The sequence below is a fragment of the Hibiscus syriacus genome, unplaced genomic scaffold, assembly GCF_006381635.1.
Source record: "Hibiscus syriacus cultivar Baekdansim isolate YM2019G1 unplaced genomic scaffold, ASM638163v2 tig00111167_pilon, whole genome shotgun sequence".
NCBI classification, from domain to species: domain Eukaryota; kingdom Viridiplantae; phylum Streptophyta; class Magnoliopsida; order Malvales; family Malvaceae; genus Hibiscus; species Hibiscus syriacus.
In genome coordinates this window covers 28,451-33,424 of record NW_024063009.1, presented here as the reverse complement: position 1 = coordinate 33,424, position 4,974 = coordinate 28,451, and the positions used below count along the sequence as shown (strand labels likewise).

At 38.8% G+C, this 4,974-nt stretch overlaps 1 protein-coding gene across 1 annotated transcript; it reads left to right on the top strand.

Moving 5' to 3' along the window:
- The first annotated feature begins 210 nt into the window (after positions 1 to 210).
- LOC120155377 (importin subunit beta-1-like) lies at positions 211 to 4,544 on the top strand. Its single transcript, XM_039166943.1, is given in 5 exon segments — positions 211 to 297; positions 941 to 1,053; positions 1,056 to 1,205; positions 1,208 to 3,359; positions 3,461 to 4,544. Coding segments are annotated over 4 exon segments (2,607 nt in total). The 5' UTR covers positions 211 to 297; positions 941 to 947; the 3' UTR covers positions 3,660 to 4,544.
- Positions 4,545 to 4,974: the final 430 nt, after the last annotated feature.

Genomic DNA, 4,974 nt, shown 5'->3' with positions numbered 1-4,974 from the left:
CCAAGAAAAATTATTTAAAATCGTATTTTATAAGCATTTTCGACCACTAAATTGTTTTCTCTTTAAAAAAAACATTGTTACCAAAAAAAAATTTGTTGGCATACCTTTTTGCAATAATATAATTTAAAAGAAACCAAATTCCCTTCTAAAAAGTAAAATTAAAAATATGTAAATATTTGTATAAATAAATTATTGAGTCCAGCTCAAATCCGCGTCTTCTTCTTCTTGCGCTCTCTCTCTCTCTCTCTCTCTAATTATTAGCATCTAATTCAGTTGCTCTTCTCCAATTGGTGAAAGGTGAAGTTTCCATTTTTATTGAATTTTAAGATCGTATTGTCAAATTCCCCTTTTAAACTTTTGTTTTGATTTGTAATTAGGGTTTCGTACAGTGGTTTTGGGTATCCGATATTGATGCATTGATCCGCTTTTTATATGTATATCCCAAGGTTCTTTTTATTTGAAATACTGATTATTATATTCTTTTGCTTGCAAAGGTTTGAATGGTCGAGGTTCTAAGTGTTAATTCTATTTAATTTAGATCGACTTTGATCTAGGAATTTTCTTTTTTTCTTTATCAAAATCGAGGTTTTAAAGCTTTTTTTAATGTTGAATTGGCTGCATAAATGATCTCTAATATTTAAGTGTTCCTCTCAACTTCTATGTAAGTAGAGATGACAATAGAGTTTTCATGGATCTATTTGATTCATTTACTGCATATTGGTTTCATGCTTGTTATTGTCGTTTACTCTGATTCAACGAATTTTAAGGCAACAGTGCATATTATTTGTGTTGTTGTTGTTGTTTTTTTTTTTGTGTGAGTGTGTGTGTGTGTATTAACCTTTTATTGTTTTCAGGATTGAGGTGCTGGAATATCTATCAATATTTAGCTCTGACTTTATGTACATATAATTTATCATGTGTCAATGTTTTCACTTTTCAGAAATATTATGGCTATGGAGGTTACACAGGTGCTTTTGAGTGCACAGTCAATAGACGGAGCTGTACGAACGAATGCAGAAGAAAGTTTGAAACAGTTTCAGGAGCAGAACCTTCCGTTTTCTTGGTGTCGCTTTCTGGAGAGTTAGCAAATGAGGAGAAGCCTGTTGAAACACGTAAATTAGCTGGCTTGATACTTAAGAATGCATTGGATGCTAAGGAACAGCACAGGAAGTTTGAGCTTGTTCAAAGATGGTTATCGTTGACAGCAATGCAAAGAGCCAGATTAAGGCATGCTTACTGAAGACTCTAACATCTCCAGTATCTGATGCTCGTTCAACTGCATCTCAAGTCATTGCAAAGGTTGCAGGCATTGAGTTGCCACAGAAACAGTGGCCTGAGTTGATAGGTTCACTTTTATCAAATATTCACCAGCTACCTGCTCATGCTAAGCAAGCCACTTTGGAGACTCTTGGGTATTTTTGTGAGGAGGTCTCCCCAGATGTCATTGATCAAGATCAAGTGAATAAAATTCTTACAGCTGTAGTTCAAGGCATGAGTTATTCAGAAGGAAGCATTGATGTGAGGCTTGCTGCTACAAGAGCACTTTACAATGCATTAGGATTTGCACAGGCAAATTTCAGCAATGACATGGAGCGTGATTATATCATGAGAGTTGTCTGTGAGGCAACGCTGTCCCCAGAAGTGAGGATAAGGCAAGCAGCTTTCGAGTGTTTGGTATCCATTTCATCAACTTACTATGAAAAACTAGCTCCATATATCCAGGATATTTTTAACATCACAGCAAAGGCTGTGAAAGAAGATGAGGAACCTGTTGCCCTTCAAGCCATTGAGTTCTGGAGTTCAATATGTGATGAGGAGATAGATATTTTGGAAGAATATGGTGGTGATTTTACTGGGGACTCTGATATACCTTGTTTTTACTTCATCAAGCAGGCACTTCCTGCCCTTGTTCCTATGTTGTTGGAGACACTGTTGAAGCAGGAGGAGGATCAGGATCAGGATGAAGGGGCTTGGAATATTGCAATGGCTGGAGGAACATGTCTTGGTTTGGTTGCACGGACTGTGGGAGATGATATAGTTCCTCTTGTCGTGCCGTTTATTGAAGAAAATATTTCAAAACCAGATTGGAGGCAGAGGGAGGGGGCTACTTATGCCTTTGGTTCAATCTTGGAGGGCCCTTCTCCTGAGAAGTTAATACCCCTTGTGAATGTTGCTCTTACCTTCATGCTCAGTGCTTTGACAAAGGACCCCAGTAGCCACGTCAAAGACACAACAGCTTGGACTCTGGGACGTATCTTTGAATTTCTTCATGGTTCAGCAGTTGATTCTCCCATCATCAGTCAGGCAAATTGCCAACAGATAGTCACAGTTCTGCTACAGAGTATGAAGGACACTCCAAATGTAGCCAAGAAGGCCTGTGGTGCTCTCTATTTTCTTGCTCAAGGTTATGAGGAAATGGGTCCATCATCTCCATTAACTCCTTTTTTCCAGGAAATTGTCCAGTCCCTTCTCACTGTCACTCACAGAGATGATGCTGATGAATCCCGGTTGAGGACTGCTGCTTATGAGACATTGAATGAAATAGTGAGATGTTCAACAGATGAGACAACTCCATTGGTGTTGCAATTGGTTCCTGTCATCATGATGGAGCTGCATAACACCCTGGAAGGCCAGAAACTCTCATCTGATGAAAGGGAAAAGCAAAGTGAATTGCAAGGCCTTCTTTGTGGGTGTTTACAAGTTATTATTCAGAAGCTTGGTTCATCAGAACCAACCAAATATGTGTTCATACAGCATGCAGATCAGATCATGGGACTTTTCCTTAGGGTTTTTGCTTGTAGGAATGCTACCGTACATGAGGAAGCCATGCTTGCTATTGGTGCTCTTGCTTATGTGGCAGGATCAGATTTTGCAAAATACATGCCAGAGTTTTATAGGTACTTGGAAATGGGTCTCCAGAATTTTGAGGAGTACCAGGTCTGTGCTGTGACTGTTGGTGTTGTGGGTGACATTTCCAGGGCACTGGAGGAAAAAGTTGTGCCTTATTGTGATGGCATTATGACTCAACTTCTCAAGAATTTATCAAGCAACCAGTTGCATCGCTCTGTGAAGCCTCCCATATTTTCATGCTTTGGTGACATTGCGTTGGCAGTAGGAGAGTATTTTGAGAAGTACCTAATGTGGGCCATGTCTGCACTTCAAAGCGCTGCAGAGTTGTCTACCCGTATAGCAGGTGATGATGAATTGGTAGAGTACACAAACTCCCTGAGAAATGGAATTCTGGAGGCATATTCTGGTATTTTCCAAGGGTTTAAAAACTCTCCCAAAACTCAGCTGTTGATTCCTTATGCACCTCACATCCTCCAGTTTTTGGATGGCATATACATGGAGAAAGACATGTGAGTTCTATTCAAAGTTCCCTCATTTAAGCTTTTACTTTAACTAATGATTATGTCTTCTAACATGTGGTTATTAACTTATTTTGATGTTCCTTGTATAGGGATGATGTGGTCATGAAAACTGCCATCGGAGTCCTTGGAGATCTAGCTGATACATTGGGAAGTCATGCTGGTTCTATGATACAGCAATCCATCTCAAGCAAAGACTTTTTGAATGAATGCTTGTCTTCAGAGGACCTTATGATTAAAGAATCCGCTGAATGGGCCAAGTTGGCCATTAGTCGTGCCATTTCTGTTTGATGATGTAGGCATTCAGCATGTTTATTTTCTTTTAGAAGTCCATGCATTCGGGTGTGTTTAGTTGAGGGTCTGGGGTTGCATGTGTCAAGTCATTGCCATTGTCAGATTACTGAAGCTATCTGTCTTCATGTTGTCACTAACATCTGCATCAGCATCAGCATCAGCATCATCAATGAACTGGATGAAGAGAATATCTTTTGGTCTTGAAGGATTGGAGCAGAGGAGTGGATCATGGAGTGTAACTTGCTGGAATGACTGACTAGTCATGTAGCTTGGTCACTTGTTTTTACATGTTATGTCGAGATAAGCATTGAGTTTTGCTGTATCATGATCTTCTCCCAGTAAATTTAGCTTGATGGGACGGATGATTTGAGTATCTGGTTCCAAGTGGAGCAGCGGTTAAATAAATCTCCAGTGCTGCAAACTACCATTGTCAACCTAGAAATCCTAATTTTTGAAGCTCAAGTCCCTGCATATTTTTTAAGTAAATGCATCAGTGGGGTGCATTTAATCACTTTTGCTTCTTTTACATATTTTGGTTTTGGGTCGGGTCGGGTCTAAGGTCTGGGATTAACCACATTCAGCATTGCATTCATTAGAATCAATTCCAATTGTTGGTTTTAGTTGGGAGTCAAATTGTTGGATCTCATGCATTCATAGAATTTCATGGTTTTTGCGTTTCATTTTGGGTATACTTTTTGATTTTCTATTGTTATTTGAAAATGTATTTTTGGTTATCACTGCCAAGAGAAAGTGATTACTATTTAGAATCACAGTTTGGGCATATGGCATTGAACGGAATGAACGAGGCAACTTATTTCTGTGTGCCTCGTTACTGTTTTTTTTATTTTAATAAAAGAGAGGCTTTGGCCTTTTTGCTTTTTAATGGGATGTTATCACGCGCAAGTGTAAGGACGGATTTAAGATTTTATGTTAGAAGAGTAAATTTTTTAAAATTTTAGAGATATTTTAAGGATGACATAAAAAAGTTTAGGGGACGAATAAATTATTAATGGAAAAAAAATTAAAATTTTAAAGAGGGATATTGTTTCTACTTGTCATCTAGATACATCTATGATCACGTGTAACATGACTGTTACTACTATTCTTTTACGGGTTTAAATTTGTTGGATCAACCCGGAGTGATGATCTTTGACCCGTTGTTTCTACGGCTCAAGAACAAGGGAGCAGAGACAGGAGGCAGTACAAGAGAGGATTTGTGACAAACTTCTCCAGGTTGAACCACCAGGCAGATCTCTAGGTTGGACCACCGACAAACCCTAACCTAAACCTTTCATGTTGGCGGCTTAAGCAT